The sequence below is a fragment of the Marmota monax genome, unplaced genomic scaffold (genome assembly GCF_021218885.2).
Source record: "Marmota monax isolate L192 unplaced genomic scaffold, Marmota_monax_Labrador192_F-V1.1 WCK01_AAM20220418_F8-fsc00010, whole genome shotgun sequence".
Classification (NCBI taxonomy): Eukaryota; Metazoa; Chordata; class Mammalia; order Rodentia; family Sciuridae; genus Marmota; species Marmota monax.
The window spans coordinates 4,632,345-4,648,967 of record NW_026692321.1 but is presented as its reverse complement, the minus strand read 5'-3'; the positions used below and the strand labels follow the sequence as shown (position 1 = coordinate 4,648,967).

The following is a 16,623-nucleotide window of genomic DNA, read 5'->3' as shown; positions in this document are numbered from 1 at the left end:
ACTGACCTCACCTTTGTGAATACACTTATTGTGTTGAACCACAACACAAGGAAAAGACCACCGACTCTACTTTTAAACCAAATTAAAGCAAGCTTATATTGTGTACACAAAGAAAACTGGCCAGCAACTGTCTCACCCGAAAGCTGGGCCAGAGAACAGCCCAGCTCTCAGGGAAGAAAATGTTTTTATAGCACAAAAAGTTACAAAGAGGAGTGTCTTGGGAACTTAGAGCTAACAGGGTTCTGGCAAACGAGGGCAGATGGCAGACTAATGACCTACATGACTTGATGTTTCAAGGTAGGGAGTAAATTCAGATCTTGACATCAGAATTTATGAGGCACCGCTGAGGTTTCAGAGAGGGTTGTTATCTGGTCAAGGAGAGCCAGGCATGGGTGCGTTCAAGGCCCGGGCAGGGAATCCAAACAAGTTTGGAAATCGCAGTAATTTATAGTAAACACAAATGAACTTTTCATGACTTTGTGATGTGATGGCTTCCAATCTTAAGGTGGGATTAACTGAGTTCATCAGTTACTTAGTGGTAATGGTAAATAAGTAGATTGTTTTAAAATAATAATGGAAGGGGAAAAAATAAGCCAAGATTACACAAAGGTTGGAAAGCACAGAATGCTGAGAAGACTGAATTAATTAATTTTATGAAAAAAAGGAAAATGTTTAAAATTTGTATTTCCTCTTTGGTGTACATCGAGAAATACTTATCTAGGGCTAGGGATATAGCTCAGTTGGTACAGTGCTTGTCTTGCATACATAAGGCCCTGGGTTCGATCCCCAGCTCCAAAAGAAAGAAAGAAATGAAGGAAGGAAGGAAGGAAGGGAGGGAGGGAGGGAGAAAGGGAGAAAGACATATAACAACAAAAAAGTTGCAAATGTTTTTTTTTTAATAATGTTATCAGATTTTTTTTTTTTTTAAAGCTAGATGTTTTTCCTAAAGGTGAAATATCTCGAATTTTTTGAGGAGGGTAGGACTGAAAGAAATTAAAGTAAGGGCTGGGCGTGGTGGCGCATGCCTGTAATCCCAGTGGCTCCAGAGGCTGACCTGAGGATCGTGAGTTCAGAGCCAGCCTCAGCAAAAGTGAGACGCTAAGCAACTCAGACCTTGTCTCTAAATAAAATAGAAAATAGGGCTGGGGATGTGGCTCAGAAGTTGAGTGACTCTTGAGTTCAATCTCCAGTACCCCCGTCCCCACCCCCCTCTCCTAAAAAGGTAAGATGCCTGATAAGATGGACCATTAAAAAATAGGAAAATAATGGTAATCCAGACTGGTTAGTGCCGGGTTTCTGTTCTCACGACTAAAAGGCTCAGGGGTCACTCTAGTTAAACTGGGCTAACTGGGCTGCACGAAATAACCACACAAGAGACACAAATACCTTTTTCTTTGGGGTTGCTGTGACGGCTCCTCTGACCTTAAGGGTCCGCAGAAAGAGAGAGAGCGAGAGCACATGCGCTGACCCCTTTTATTGAGGAGAAGCTATTCAAATGAGGCAAGGGGTCAGGTTTCAGGGGGCTGAGTCTATCTTCATGATGTCCACTGTCAGCAGGTTGACTGACACCTGGGTAGGCCACACCCAAGGGCACAGTAAGAGGAGGGGACACACACAAGGCACTTCCATGGAAGATTCTATCCTAAACAGGGCAAGGGGTTATATTACAAAGGAACAGGTGAGCATAGCTTCACCCATGGGGCTGTAGCAAGACACACCCATTTCTGTGACTGAGCGCCTCAGTACCCAGCTGGGGAGTGTAACTCAGTCACCCATAAGCTTGGCCTCCCACAGGTTAGTACTAGTCTGTTATTACAGTAAATTCTGAAATCAAAAGAAAGATATAAGTTTGTAAGTAAATAATTTTACATAACTTTAGGAGGATAAGTTAAGGTAAATTTTGAAAGAACCTTAAAAATAATATGATTCATAGAGAGCTTTAAAGCTAAATAATAAGGATTTATAATAGGGATGCTTTGTAATAGGGTTGCTTTTGACAGTTCTCATCATAACTGAAGGTGAAAAAAATTATGACTGAGAATGTGTGGGAAGATACAGTTTTGGATAGCAGGAGAAAATGTTCTAAAGTTTTAGGAAATAATGTTCTATTTTGTTTCTTTCACTCTAACCACTAAAAACCACAAGCAAACTAAAATTACCTTGTGTGCTCAAAAGTTAAAAATATTTGTTGCCCCGGGAACTGTTCCAGTCTGGATTTCTTCCTGGCAGTTCAAAGACTCAAGCAGACCCATGGGGAAGCAACATTTCATATTTTCAACACCACAGCTGACAAAATTTGTTCCTGTGGCTGAGATAAATAGCATGCCTTTCTTTGTCTTTGGTGTTCATGAGCACATTGAAAGGGCTCTGTAAATAATAATTGAAAAAATCTTGCTCACCATCCCAATTTTTTTTGTCAGAACAACAAACTGTAGAAAACAAAAAGCCCCATCTAAAGATCCGAAGGGCATATTTTAATGTCTGCATTGGAGGCTTTGTTTTTATTTTCCTAATGGTAATTTTGGGTATATAGTTTTCAAGATAAGTTCTTTTGAGGAGGAGGGACTCATGAGTGCTTTTAAATGTAGAGAGCAGCTATTTATTAATTTGCATAGCAATAAGAATTTTCCCACAGGGTACTCAGCTTGATTGCTAGAGGCAGCAGAGCACCAGGTTGTGAAATACAGCAGTTAGTCTCTAGTTTCACTGTTCAGTAGCTGTGTAACCTTGCATTAGTTTCACAGTTTGTTGGTTAACCTCCATGCCTCAGCTCTGACTTGCGTGGAGATAACATAGAGTATATAACATTAAGTAGTTGTTCAGTTAATGATATATAATAATATTAATCTTTAGTAATAATTTTTCCAGATAAGCAAGAATTCTGCTTTGGTTATCCAAATACATGTGTTTACTTATTATCAATTTTGTAGGAAAGAGAAACTCATAAGCTCTTTGAATCTCTCCTCCAGTTAGTTTCTTTTGGTCTGCCCTGCCAAGTTTTTGCAGTTAGACCAGAGTTCTTTTGTCTTTACAGGAGGTATGTTGCTCTAAATACCTTAGTTATAACTTACATAGTGTTTGTTTGTTTTTTGGTTTTTTACTGTCAACTTATCCAGAATGTTAAGAAAGTTTAGGGTTTTTTTTTTTGTTTGTTTTGTTTTTTTTAAATATGCATAGAGTGAACTCTGAATGCATTCTCTCTTTAGGCATTTTAAATTGTACTTGACATCAAGTACCGAACGCTTTTCACAAAATTTCAAAGTTGTGGTGGTGGATGGTGAAGATGAAAGCGAGTACACTATAAAATGGCAAGACTTCTTCAGTGGACATGTGGTTGGTTAGTATGGGGCTTGGATTTTGTCCTCATGTCTGGGGGGTTAGTTCTCTAAGTCTAACATAATTATATAATCTCTTCTGGTAGGTTGGTGGGGGAAGGGCTTGCTCTCATAGGAGTGCTATTCTGCTATGGTTCTGTTTGAGCTGTACTAAATTTGAAAGAAGAAACATTATAACAGGAGGAAATGAGTGTTACCTAGCATGTCATGCTAGCTGGCTGATTTGATGATTAAAATTAATTTCAAATGATACAGATTTAACCTTCTCATTTCTTTATGCAAGGACTGTAGGCTTTTCTTTTAATAATATCTTTGTTTTGTTTTTGGTGCTGGGGATCGAATCCAAGGCCTTGTGCATGCAAGGCAAGCACTCTCCCAACTGAGCTATATCCCCAGCCCCAATAATATCTTTATTTTGTTTATTTATTTTTATGTGGTGCTGAGGATCTAACCAGTGCCTCACATGTGTGAGACAAGTGCTCTGTCACGGAGCCACAACCCCAACCTAGTAGGCTTTTCTTAATGAGACTTAAATCAGGGAAACTAGGGGAACTTATAATTGATTATTATTATTATTTGATACTGGGGGTTGAAGCCAGAGGTGCTTTATCACTCTGTTACTCCACCAATTATTATTTTTTAACAATATTTTTTTAGTTGAAGGTGGATACAATACCTTTATTTTATTTTTATTTGGTACTGAGATCAAACTCAGTGCCTCACGGGTGCTAGGCAAGCGCTCTACCTTTGAGCCACAACCCCAGCCCCTCCCCCAATTATTTTTATTTTTAATTTGGAGACAGAATCTCACTGAGTTACTAAGGATATTGCTAACATGATGAGGCTGGCCTCAAATTTGAGATTCTCCTGTTTTAGCCTTCCATGACCTTGGGATTATAAGTGTGTACCACCACACCCAGCCAAATATCCTACTTTTATATTTATTTGAGAAAATATATCAAACAAGCAGTTGCAGGTTTTTGTTTGTTTGTTTGTTTTGCAGTATTAAGGATTGGGCTCAGGTTTTTTTATTTTTTATTTTTTATTTTGAGTCAGGGTTTTGATAAATTGCCCAGACTGACTTCAAACTTGAGATCTTCCTTCCCAGGCAGCTCAGGTTACAGGAGTATGCCACCACACCTGGCTACAGTTTACTTTTTGAACTTTTTTCTGCAATTAAAAAAAAAAAAAAAAAAAAGAAACGGCATAGAAATCTCCAAAGCACTGTTTAAGATCTGTATATTACAGATCATATTTTTTGCCTTCTCTTAGTTCTTTCTCACCTAAAATTAGGTAAGGTTATTCTGGAAGAATATCTACAAGTTTTTTGGTATGTTTTTGGTAAATTGATAAATTTAAAATGATTATACCTCCTCAGAAGGTGAAAAATATCTAGCTTCTTTCTGGGGCCTTTGTTTTTTGTTGGCAGAATTTGTAGTAAGATGCACATTTCAATCTGATGAAGGATTTAATAAGTTTAATGAGTGGTTTATTATTTGACCTGGTTTTTAATAATAAAAAATGTTACTTTTCTTCTCAAGGTGAGCCTAACTCTAGAGTCCTAGCCCATATAGGAGATGATGATGTCATAATAAGAATCAACACAGATGGGGCAGAATATAACATAGAGGTAAGTCTACATGTGATCTTTTTGTAGTAGCTTATATCTCTGTTAGTTGTTTTAAGATGGCAAAGGTTAAAATTAATTATTTCTTTTCTCCTTATATTTAAAGAGGTTTTTTTTTTTTTTTTTTCTTTTCACAAGGAAGAAAATAGATGACTTTCAAAGTAAGGATGAAGCAGGGTGCTGTTATACACACCTGTAATTCCAGCAGGGAGGAGGCTGAGGCAGGAGGATGCACTTTTGAGGCCTAACAACTAAGGGAGGCTGTAAGCAACTTAATAAGATCCTGTCTCAAAATAAAAAATAAAAGGGTCTGGGGCTGGGGATGTGACTTAGTGGTAAAGTGCCTCTGGGTTTAATCCCCAGTACCAAAAAAGAAAAACAAGGATGATACTTTTTATATGTCTAGGAAGCTGTCATCAGATTCACCTTGTATTTCTAAAGTACCACAATTGATAGAGGAACATGTGGGATGGATATAGGAAGAGAAAACATTCCTTCTCTCATGCATTTAAAATTTTTCTCTAATAATCCTACTCCAGATATAAACATTCTCAAAGACAAAGGTGAAGTCTTATTTATCCACATGTTAGATCGGTAAAAGGTTATAGTTCATAGTCTGGTAAGTCTGTAGAGAAATTCAGTCTCCGGCCACTCTTCCACTGAAGCACTAGGTCGAAATCAGGACTGTGGTTACCATGTTTGTGTCAGGCATGTATCTACTTGTCAGATACCATGCCATTTATTTGTGAGTTGAAGTTGATTCCATGTTTTTTGGAAAACAGTAATGCTTTGGGTAGTCCAAATCATCACCAAAACAGATCATCTGTGGGAGAACTAAAAAGTTGGTGTAAATGAAATTTTCAGGTGTATTTGCTGGTAGGGTTAAGCCAGGATGCTGGTGCTAAAAATTTTATATTTTAAAAATACATTCAAACCATGTGGCCATTAGTCTTTTGTCACCCATCAGTAAGTATGAAAAAAGAAATATATAATCTTGCAGTATGTTGTAGACTATTAATGTTTAGGCTGTTGTCTTAGTCCCTTACTGCTGCTATAACAGAATGTCTGGGACTGGGTAATTTATCAAGAATAGAGGTTTTTGTTTTTGGTGGATTCTAGGGATTGAACCTAGGGATACTTAACCACTGATCCACATGCCTAACCCCTTTTTTACTTTTTATTTTGAGATAGGTCCTGGCTAAATTGCTGAGGCTGGCCTTGAACTTTCAGTCCTCCTGCCTCAGTCTCCCAAGTTGCTAGGGTTACTGGCGTTACTCATGGTTCTGAAAACCGGGAAATTCAAGAGTATGGTGCTGGCATTTCCTTGGCCTTGTAGCCTTCTTGCTTAGAACAATATTCTCAGGGTTCATCTATGTTGAAGCATGTATTAGTACTTCCATTTCTTTTTATTGTTGAATTATGTTCCATTGTTTGGATATAACATATTTATTCATTCATCAGTTGATGGACGATTAAGGTGTTTCCACTTCTTGGCTATTATTAACAGAGCTACTGTGAACATTCATGAGCAAGTTTTCATGTGGGTATATGTTTTCATTTCTTAAATAAATTCTAGGAGTAGGATTGTTAGATCATATGGTAACTAAAGTTCACATTTTTGTCAACATTTATGAGGATTCACATTTTTGTCAACATTTATGAGGGTTCTGATTTCTCTACATCCTTACCAGAATTTGTCTTTAATTATAGCTATCCTAAAGGATATGAAGTGGTATCTCATTGATTCATATTTCCCTGATGGAGAAACAAGTTTGTTTTGTTTCTGCATTGCTAGAGATCAAACCCAGGGCCTTGTGCATGCTGGGCAAACACTATACCAGTGAGCTACATCCCCAGCCTAAAATTTTAAATTCTTTTTTATGCATTCCCTACAAGCTGCCTATTTCTATTGAGACCGTTGTCTTTACAGATTACTATTTTGTAAACACAGGAACATCCTTTTGACTTGGGAAACCTTTGGAACCCGTGAGTTTGATTTACTGGAAATGCAGATTTTTATAAAGTAACTTTCCTGAAACTAATAAATTTCAGGCATATTGTTGCAAGTTTTTAGTCATCTCTCTTTAAAAATCTTTTTATTTCCTTTTTTATTCATAGTATGGGGGCTGGAGAGTTGTGGCTCAGTGGTGGAGTACTTGCCTAGCACGGGTGAGGCACTGGGTTTGATTCTCAGCACCACATAAAAATAAGTGAATAAAATAAAGGTCCATCAACATTTAAAACAAATATTTTAAAAAATTAGTATGACAGACATATCAAATATCTGAATGTTAAAGGAAACTAAAATGGAAATTCCACATTCATAGAAATCTTGTCTGACTTATTGCAAAATTAGTATGCCTTCTAACAGTGCCAGTATACAGTTGGCATTACATAGAAATTTTTGAATGAATTAATGGAAAAGTACAGGCATATTTTTTTTCTGGATCCTCTAAAAGATTTTGTAACTTTTACAAATTAATGCTTTTCCCCCATGTACAGATAAAATAATGAGGGATATGAATTTATTAGCATAGAAATCCATGTGATAAAAATAGAAATGATTTATTTTGGGTAAAATGTCCAGTCAGTTTACTTAATGTTATCTAAGAACAAGCAAAGAATATTGTAAGAGGGCTGGGATTGTGGCTCAGTGGCAGAGCGCTTGCCTAGCATGTGTGAGGCCCTGGGTTCCATCCTCAGCACAACATAAAAATAAATAAAAAATAAAGGTATTGTGTCCATCTACAACTAAAAAAAAATATTTAAAAAATAGAACATTGTAAGAATTTAATATTTAGGAGTTTTAATTTTTTCCATCTTGACATGTATACTTTGTGTTTTAGCCACTTTGGAGATTTGTTAATGATACTGAGGACAAAAGAATGTTAGTTTATAAGTCAGAAGATATCAAGAATGTTTCACGTTTACAGTCTCCAAAAGTATGTGGTTATTTAAAAGTGGATGATGAAGAGTTGCTTCCAAAAGGACTGGTAGACAGAGAGCCACCTGAAGGTAAGATTAAAAATATATTTTGAGCTGAGTGTGGGGACATATGCCCATATTCTCAGCTGCCTTAAGCTAGTTTGGGCAAATTTGGGAGACCCTGTCTCTAAATAAATAAATAGAATAAATAAAATGTTAACAAACTGGGATGTAGCTCCGTGGAAGGGCACTTGTCTAACATGTGCAAGCCCGTGGGTTCAATCCCTTGTACTGCAAAAAACAAAAACAAAAAGAAGCCATACTTGTATTTTTGAATGACAAGCATATTACAGGTGTCTTCGATAGGAGTGGTTTTTGATTAAAAAAGAAAAGTATCAAGTAACTGTGGTATTTGGCTTAAAAACAGAGTTGTTCAGAAATTCTTAAAATTCTTTTTCTGTAATGTTGGAGTATAACAGGAGCAACAATGATTGGTCTTAAAAAGAGATTGGGGATTGGGAAATTAAATGATCTGAGTGAAAATTCTTTATTTGAAGGTACTTAGAAGTGTCAAAATAATACTTTAGAGAAACTATAGGTTAATTAGTTGGGCAAGAAGAGAAATCTGTATTGTGTAGAATACCAAGAAGGTTGTCAGCCTTGGGACAGATCTGTTTAGAGTCATATAAAGAAACATGACAAGCTGGATGTTGTGGTGCACCCGTGTAATCAGTGATTCAAGAGGTGAGGCAGTAGAATTACAAGTTCAAGGTCAACCTCAGCAACTTATGTTAGGAATGCCCTAAGCAACTTAGACCTTGTCTCAAAATAAAAATGCCTGGGAACCTAGCTCTGTAATTAAGCACCCCTGGGTTTAATCCCCGTACCCAAAACATCAACAAAAAAGACCAATCATCTTCCTATTTCTCTTCATTGTCATTAATTTTAATTTTTTTTTTTTTTGAGGTGTTGGAGATAGAACCCAGGCCTTCACATGCTAGGTAGCCACCTATCATTGTCTGCTTTTTTGGGGTGTGTAGAGGAAAGGTCCTGGGGACTGAACCCACAGACACTTACCCCTGAGCTACAGCCCCAGCCCTTTTTATTTTTTAAGATAGAGTCTCACTGAGTTTAGGGCTCCACTGAGTTGCTGAAGCTGACCTTGAACTTGTGATCCTTTTGCATCAGCTTCCTAAACCACTGGGATCATAGGCATGCACTGCTACTTCAGGCTTTCTGTGCTACTATTAAAAAGACATATCTGGCTGTGTTGCCTAGACCGGCCTTGAAATCCTAGGCTCAGATCCTCCTTCCTCAGCTGGGACTTAGATGTGTGCCATCTTGCCTGATTTATTGTCCTCATTTATGAAGACCTAAGATGGTATTACTTGCATAGTAGTATATAAATAAATTCCTAAGAAGTTTATTTAGTAAGAAAGATGTCCTATTAACACAAACTAATTTTTAAAACTTCTTGTGTTACAAAGTTGAAGGTTTTAGCTATGTGTGACAGAGTTCTATAAAAAGTGTATTGATGGCTTTGTGTCTACTTGGTTTTTTAAAGTACCCCAGACTGGCGAGTGGAGCCACATAGACACTTGAATATATTTCTGTATCTTACATATATAACATGTGTATGATTATGTGTGTGCTTCTACATGTTTAAATATACTTTGCCTGTGAAGATATATAAGCATTTATCATAAGGCTTATTTGTCTGGAGGAGGCATTGATGACCTTAGAAACATCTCCAAGTCCCCATGGTTGCTGATTTTTAATGTATAATTTACTTTTTTTTTTTTTGTACCAGGGATTGAATCCAATGGTGCTTAAACACTGAGTAATATCTACACCCCGCTTTTTTTTTAATATTAGTTTTTAGTTGTAGGTGGACACAATATCTTTATTTCATTTTTTTTTTAATGCAGTGCTGAGGTTCGAACCCAGTGCCTCACGTGTGCTAGGCAAGCACTCTACCACTGAGCCACGACCCCAGCCCTCTGCAGCTTGAGTCTTGCTAGATTGCTTAGGGTCTAAGTTGCTGAGGCTAGTTTGGAACTTGCCTCAGCCTTCTCAGTCTCTGGAATTACATACCTGCACTACTATGTCCAGCTTGACTTTTTTTTTTTTTTGTACTGGGGTTGAACCCTGGAACACTTACCACTGGGCCACATCGTCAGTCCTTTTTATTGTTTATTTTGAAACAGGGTTTTGCTAAGTTGCTTAGGGCCCTGCTAAATTGCTCAGGCTACCCTCAAACTTGTGGTCCTCCTGCCTCAGCCTCCAGAGTTGCTGGTATGCACCACCATGCCTTACTTACCTTGACATTTTTACTGTTAGAAAACAACAACTTCATAGCCTCAATATTTATTTTATTTTATTAAGCACTTTTTAAGTTTTTCGCATTTTAAAAATTAAGGAGGCACTTTTTCTTAGTTTATTTTGTTTTGTGTTGTTTTTTTGTGTGGTGGCAAGAAGTTGAATCCAGGACCTTATGCATGCTAGGAAAGCATTTTACCACTGAGCCATGTTCCCAGTTGCTCTGCAATTTAAAAACCTGATATTTTGAGCTGGACGCTGTGATACATGCCTATAATCCCAGTGATCTGTGAGACTGAGGCAGAAGGATTTAAAGTTTGAGATCAACCTCAGTGTCTTAGGCCTTCAGTAATGTAGCGAGTAGTAGCCCATTGGTAAAGTGCCCCTGGTTTCAGTCCCCATTGCCAAAATGACAAAACAAAAATAAAAGGGAAAAAAGAAAACCTCTTATATTTTCTTTTACTTTTCTGCTTTCCTCCAAATTCAAGATACCGTCAAGGTTCCCAAGCTCAAATAATGTTTGTTTCAGAATAACTAGATTTGAAGTGTTATTTCAAAAACGCCCTCCTTGTTTTGATGAATTTTGATTTAATAGTGCATACAAATTCATATTAGAGTTTGTTCATCGAGTGAAGAGAAGAGCTGATCCTAATCCCATGAAGAACACATGTAAATTATTGGTGGTAGCAGATCATCGCTTTTATAAATACATGGGCAGAGGGGAAGAAAGCACCACTACCAATTACTTAGTAAGTATTTGATATTGCATGAGGTAATTAAACAAAAAGTTTATGTAAGTGGGTAAATTCCTTTAAGAGAAGTTTCCTGTAATTTTCAACTTAATGGTTTCATTTTCTGAGTTTTTTACATTATTACTACATGGAAACTTTAGTTTCAAATTTATGAAAACCTGTTTTTCTTTTGAACTAATATTTTTTGCACATTGGAATTTTTATGCATATTGGGGAAAGGTCATAATATGTTCTTTGTTTATACAAATGAGCTCTTTTTTTTTTTTTTGGTACTGGGGATTGAACTCTCCGACATTCAACCACTGAGCCACATCCCCAGCCCTATTTTGTATTTTATTTAGAGACAGGGTCTCACTGAGTTGCTTAGTGCCTTGCTGTTGCTAAGGCTGGCTTTGAAAACTCTTATCTTCCTGTCTCAACCTCCCCAGCCTCTGGGATTACAGGTATGGGCCACCATGCCTGGCTACAAATAAGCTTTTTAAAAAAATCACCACCATAGTGGCATGAGCCTGTAGTATCACATTTATGGATTTATACTTTAAAGTCAAAAAACTATTTTTGTGAACCTGTGTTTTTTTTCTTTTCCTTATATGTATATTTCAGAGCAGTCAGTTTGGTTCATGTCATGTTAAAGAGCCAATCACGTAAGTACATGAAATAGGTGGACTTTTATGATCATAACTAACTAGGGCAGAGATATGAAGGAAGATTAAAGAAATGATACTGTATTTTTTTTTTTTTTTTACCCCCAGTTCTTGGGATCAAACTCAGAGCTTGGTGCATGCTAGGCAAGTGCTCTTCCACTGAGCAATATCCTCATCATGTCTATGAACTTTGAAGCATCAGATAGTGTAGTTTTAAAATCAAGGGACTCATTTTTCGTTGACATTTTTTGTTAGTATGACCTCATTCATCATGATAACTCAGCATTGACCAAAATTTTACTCAGGGTATAAAAAGAGAATGGGGCTATTCATGAACCAACAAACAGACTAAGGCAGTAAAGACGTCTTTCTTATTGCCTTGCTCTCCCTGGTCTCCATTTTATTTGTACCCTCCCTCACTCTTTTTTCCCTTCTCTTCCATATCAAGTGAATGAATTTATTATGAAAATAGTAGGAGTCATTGCCATTCTTGTTTCTTAGCAAGAGAAATCAGTGGAAAAGCTTCTCTCTTAATCTGGGTTTTGTATTAAGGAGCTCCTCTGGTCTCACTTCTTTGTTACACTGTGAATGAGTACAATGAAAGGTCTAGTTTTTAAAAAAATTATATTTCTTACGGTTACTTGTAAGCAAAGAACAGTTTCTTAGACATGTAACTTGCCTTATTTATTGTTGCCAGAACTAACTTCGCAATCTGGATTTTGAACACTAGAATGTTCTCTTTGAGAACAGATGGGTAATTAGCATTTTGTCTTCCTTGGTGATTGTGCTCCTCCCTCAGTCTTCCCAAATCAGAACAGAGTAGGAATGGTGCAGTGTACCTCATTCCTCCTGCTCTCTCCGTGCCAAACTTTGTGGAGTGCAGGTTGGATAGCAGCTGACTGTTGTTGCCTTTTTACCTGTTCTGGGAAGGCATTGAAGGTACTTGTCAAGGGCCAGAGTGAAGACAGAGTACTTCTAAGAAGAGAATAATTTTAGGCAGTCAATTGACATTTAAATTTCATTTTCATAGTTAGTAGAAATGGTAGGTTGTTAATTTCTTTGTTTTATGATAATGGGGATTGAACCCAGGGTCGATTTACCACTCAGCTGTACCCTTAGTCTTTTTTATTTTTTATTTTGAGACAGGATCTCACTTAGTTGCTTAGGACCCACCAAGTTGCTGAGGCTGACTTGCAGTATTCCGGCCTCAATCTCCCGAGTCGCTGGGATACTACTGTGTCTGGAAGGAATGGTAGATTTGTAAAAAGTTGATATTTCAATTCTGTATGTAGTCAGTTACCTAAAGTTTGGGATAAACTTTAATGTTGTTTTATTCTGGTAACAGCACTTTTTTAAGTTTAGTGCTAAGAATAATTTCTTTGAGTAAAGCCATCAGTGATAAAGATTAATATCTTAATGCTAGTTTCTGTAATTAGTAGGACCATGTACCATAGCATTTTCTCTAAACTGAATTTATTCTTGAACATTGTTCTAGTACAATGCAAAAAATGGTAAAGATCTACACAATGTCTTTTTCTTTTATACACACAGATAGAGCTAATTGACAGAGTTGATGACATCTATCGGAACACTTCGTGGGATAATGCGGGTTTTAAAGGTTATGGAATACAGATAGAGCAGGTATTTATCAATAGACATGGCCTTCTGTTACTTGGTGAATTTATATGGTGTAAACATTTGTATAGTCAAACCCAGAAATTTATCTTTGACATTAATCATAACTAAATATTCTCAAATGCTAGTGGTTTTTTTTTCTGATAAATTGTGCAGTGTTTTAATATTAATTCAAGATTATGAAATTTTCTGTCCTGAGGCTCTTTTTTGTTGCTGTTATTTTAAATATTTTATTGTAGTTGGAGACAATACCTTTATTTTTTTTATTTATTTAATATTTAGTTTTTAGTTGTAAATAGACAGAATATCTTTATTTTATTTATTTATTTTTATGTGGTTCTGAGGATCAAACCCAGCGCCCCGCATGTGCTAGGTGAGCACTCTACTGCTGAGCCCCAGCCCCTGAGGCTGTTTTTGTCAGGAAGACTTTTTATGACACTTTTTTAAAAAAAAATATTATTTTTAGTGATGAACACAATATCTTTATTTATTTATTTTTATTTGGTGCTGGGGAATCAAACCCAGTGCTTCATACATGCAAGGCAGGTGCTCTATCAATGAGCCATAACCCCAACTTGACACTTTTTTGTGTGTGTTTGTGTGTGCTGGGAATTGAATCTAGGGTAATTTACCACTGAACTATATCATTTGCTCCTTTTATTTATATATTTTTTGTGCTGGGGGATTGAACCCAGGGTCTTATGAATGCAAGGCAAGCACTCTACGGACTGAGCTCTTTTTATTTTTTGAGACAAGGTCTTGCTCAGTTACTAAGAGTCTCACTTATTTGCTGAGTCTGGCCTCAAACTTGCGATCCTTCTGCCTCAGCCTCCTGACTTGCAGGGGTTACAAGTGTGCTCCATCACACCTGGCAATTCATCCCCTGTAGTGTTTTTCTTTTTCTCTGATTATGCTTCATTCTTTAATGAAAATTCTAGCATATATTTTTTAATTAGAAGAATTACTCAAAAATACTATATAAGGCATTGACATATAGAAACATTAGATGCCATTCCCTAAAAGCTGTTAGTAGTATGTACAACAATGTTACACTAATATCATCTTAATTATGTCTTATGGTAAAGCAAATTTTCCAAATTGCTAAGTGTAATTAAAGAAGTTTCTGAAATTGAGTATTGTTTTGCACAAATAGATATTTTATAGGTAAATTATGGGAATCGTATCTATTTTTTCCAGGCTTTCTGTACTAAACCATATTCTTACAGGTTTTATAGTATAGAATTTAGAGTTTTTTTAAAAAAAAATTTGAATTTGTGTGCCATATTTATAAATGTTTAACTTTGTTAGTATTTATATAAAACTAAGAGAATTATTTTTTCCTTTTCCATTCTTTTTTCTATTTTGCATTTTCTTTTTAAGTTATTTGAATAGGTAATGTATACACAGTACACAAACCGTGAAAAGTAAGTCTCCATAACTTCTCTTCATTGTCAAAACAGTTCCTTTTCTCTGAGACATCCACATCACTGGTTTCATGTGCACCTTCCTAGAGATGTTGTATGTAGTATGTACTCTGTGTGTGTGTGTGTGTGTGTGTGTGTAAGTCTGCATTTGACATAGTGGCAGTGTGCTGTACTCTTTTGTTCCTTGCCTTTTCATTTCTCAGTATGTTGGAGATTATTCCATATTGGTGCATATAAAGTAGCCTTCCTTGTTTTCAGTTGGCTTTGTCATGTACAAGTTTTCAAGAACCAATAAATAAAGTTACTTTTTGCCTTAGAAACTTGAAAGCAATTGAAGAACATAGGAGACAAAAACATTAATTTCTTTAATCCTTAAAAGATGGATTGGAGAATGTGATTTAGATGTGCAGTCCTGGAGGGCTTCCAGATAGGTTCCTCTTTTAAGAGTTGACCCTGACCACAGAGCTTCTCCATAGTGGAGAAGTGGTGGTAGTGCAGACCAGAATGGGCTGTCTATGCAAACAAGCAGAGAACAGAGACACAGAAACCATTGAGCTGAGTATGACTTACTTCTTTTTTGCAAACTCACTAATCAGAGTGAGTTCCTTTCTTGTTAGGTTTAATATGAATGTGTCTGAAATGCATATACAAAGAGAAGGCTGTGTTCTTTATAATGTTTTATTCCTGTGGCATACTAAGTGATGCACATCTTATTCTTCATTTCTAAATTATTGACTGTAGTCGTAATAAATATTTTGGGCTCATGTAACCCAAGTTCTCATTTTTTCTGAATAAATGTAGAGGAAAAATATAACAGAAATATAGAGAATATTAAAATTTATAACATTTTTAAATAGCTCATTGATGTGTGCTTTCCATATCATGCTTTTCAGTTTGATTTAAATGTTTAGTAATAGAACTGAAGAATTTTTGGAATTTTGGTTCTAAAACATTTTTTTTCTGGCACGGTAGACAGACTTTTGAGTGGATAAAATAATTTGGTATCTAGAGTCTTGTGACTTTTTTTGGAAATGTTCTAAGTATATTCTCTCTTTAAGTATAGATTCGCATTCTCAAGTCGCCACAAGAGGTAAAACCTGGTGAAAGGCACTACAATATGGCAAAAAGTTACCCAAATGAAGACAAGGATGCTTGGGATGTGAAGATGTTGCTAGAGGTGAGTCGGAGGATCCTGACACGATCCTCTTAACAGCACTGGGATTTCTGATATGTAGATTGTATCCGCACTAATGAAGGGACATATTAGAAAAGAGTGGTGGACCTGGAGCAGCCTCCCGCTGGTCCAACAGTGACTCCATGTCCTGGATCAGGGTGAACCATCAACTGATCAAAAATCTGAAGAGGAAAAATGCTATGAAGCAGTGCCTTTTAATCTTAATATCTTCCAGAATTTAATAAGCTACAGTGGCTCTTCTCTGGGAAGTAGCATAAGTACCCAATAAATAGATTTTATTTATTTATTTTTTTTTGCATTGTGTTGTTAGCTCAGGTCTCTCTGAAGTTGTCAGTGGATCTCTTATGGTAGTAATCATCAAATAGGCTGTGCACGTGTATTGAACAGTAGAAATATAACTTGGACACCTGAAAATTTTCTGTAGGAATTTAAAATTTTTGTTCTGGTAATAAATTTAGATAGTTAAACATTCTTGTAATATGGATTCTTTCCTTAAGATTCTGCCACATGATTCCAATGTCTGAGTTTGTGTGCTGTTGCTTTGTTGTAAATTGAACTATGAAGTGATAGTGTTTTATTTTATTTTATTTTATTTTTAATTTTTTATTGTGGGTTGTTCAAAACATTACAAATTTCTTGACATATCATATTCCACAGTGTTTTATTTTTTAATGTATTGGGCAATGTATTAATTTCCCATAGCTGTTCTAACAGATTGCTATAAATTTAGCAGCTAAAGAACATTTTTCTTTTTTTTTTGGTATCAG

The 16,623-nt window shown here is 36.3% G+C and overlaps 1 protein-coding gene across 4 annotated transcripts in view; it reads left to right on the top strand.

The window, feature by feature from the left end:
• Adam17 (ADAM metallopeptidase domain 17) overlaps positions 1 to 16,623 on the top strand; it is a 55,062-nt gene that overhangs the window by 17,562 nt on the left and 20,877 nt on the right. Inside the window, exons 3-8 of one of the 4 annotated variants that reach the window (XM_046441229.2) lie at positions 3,207 to 3,337; positions 4,877 to 4,965; positions 7,809 to 7,977; positions 10,822 to 10,955; positions 13,154 to 13,243; positions 15,725 to 15,838. In XM_046441229.2, coding sequence (XP_046297185.1) covers positions 3,207 to 3,337; positions 4,877 to 4,965; positions 7,809 to 7,977; positions 10,822 to 10,955; positions 13,154 to 13,243; positions 15,725 to 15,838 — 727 coding nt within the window. Of the gene's footprint in view, positions 1 to 3,206; positions 3,338 to 4,876; positions 4,966 to 7,808; positions 7,978 to 10,801; positions 10,956 to 13,153; positions 13,244 to 15,719; positions 15,839 to 16,623 lie in introns of those variants that run through there. The other 3 variants (XM_046441230.2, XM_046441231.2, XM_046441233.1) reach the window with 3 other exon arrangements.